At 50.6% G+C, this 1,257-nt stretch overlaps 1 protein-coding gene across 1 annotated transcript in view; it reads right to left on the reverse strand.

Moving 5' to 3' along the window:
• Nucleotides 1-1,210: 1,210 nt before the first annotated feature.
• The window catches only part of SLC44A2 (solute carrier family 44 member 2 (CTL2 blood group)), a gene marked incomplete at its 5' end in the record, with an annotated part of 6,546 nt that continues 6,499 nt past the window's right edge, over nucleotides 1,211-1,257 (reverse strand). The window contains one exon of the mRNA XM_010163273.2: nucleotides 1,211-1,257. This exon is cut by the window's right edge and continues 90 nt beyond it. Within this exon, the coding sequence (XP_010161575.2) occupies nucleotides 1,211-1,257 (47 nt within the window).

Raw genomic sequence — 1,257 nt, forward strand, 5'->3', positions numbered from 1 at the left:
AACCAGCAAGAGAAACCATTTTAAACGAGGGACAAAGTCATTAAAGGCTCCTCCACCCCAAACCATCAACTCAACCCCCCCAAACCATCAACTCAACCACCTTGAGTTGGGAGGAGAAAAAAAAAGCAGCAAAGCCCATCAGGCAGCTCCCACACTTCCCCTGTAAAGTGATTAAACCTGATTAAACCTCTGTGCAACCAGCAAGAGAAACCATTTTAAACGATGTAAGCGATTAAACCTCCGTGCAACCAGCAAGAGAAACCATTTTAAACGAGGGACAAAGTCATTAATGGTTCCTCCACCCCAAACCATCAACTCAACCACCCCAAACCATCAACTCAACCACCCCAAACCATCAACTCAACCACCTCGAATTGGGAGGACAAAAAAAAAGCAGAGCCCATCTCAGGCAGGTCCCACACTTTCCCCCACCCCATAAGCAATTAAACCTCCATGTAACCAGCAAGAGAAACCATTTTAAACGAGGGACGTTGTGAGTTTTAACGACGCGACCGGCGCCGACTGCTCTTTTCATCTCCCCTAAACCCACCACGCGAGGAAACGGGAGCTGTTGGCTGTGAAAAGGGCAAACTCTGTGACTGAGGCACCAGACTGAACAGCAAAAGATCTGCAATCTCACCAGGAAATCTTTTTTTTAAGCTGGTTTTGCATAGAAAGAGTGGGCGAGAAAAGAGGCTGGTTGCTCTTGGCTGGGGAGGGCAGAACAAAGCGATAGAGCGCGGAGAGACCAGTTTTTAGGCTGTGGAACCCACTCAGCTCGTCCCACAAGATGAGGTATCACCTGTGAGCAGAGAAGCTCTCCTTTCCTTCCCACAGGATCTTTGGTAGGAATAAAAATCTGCACTTCAACTCAAAAAACAACTATAAATGGGCAACCGTGCGTGTCCAGTTGGTTGCCAGCCGCTGGCTGGGCGCTACAGGGACACGTGGGACCCCAGATTAACTCTGGGTGACACTTTGGGGTCGTTCTCTCCTTATAAGATAACTCATTATTGGGCAGGAAGGTGGATTTGATACAGCATCAGGCGCTGAGGAACGGGCACCCCCTCAACACCCCCTCAACCCTCACGGCTTCCAAGGATATTTCAGGGGGTAAGATTTGCACCGTGGCTGCTGCCGGTGGGTTTAGGAGAACGCTGCTTGGGCTGGGGGCTGAGAGAGTCCTGCAGCCCCCCCTGGGGCCAGCCCCTTAGCCTTGGCTATCGGTGCTTTTGGAAGGTTCTAGGTTCCCCTTCA

Source organism: Antrostomus carolinensis, unplaced genomic scaffold, assembly GCF_000700745.2.
Source record: "Antrostomus carolinensis isolate BGI_N321 unplaced genomic scaffold, ASM70074v2 scaffold37282, whole genome shotgun sequence".
Taxonomy (NCBI): Eukaryota; Metazoa; Chordata; class Aves; order Caprimulgiformes; family Caprimulgidae; genus Antrostomus; species Antrostomus carolinensis.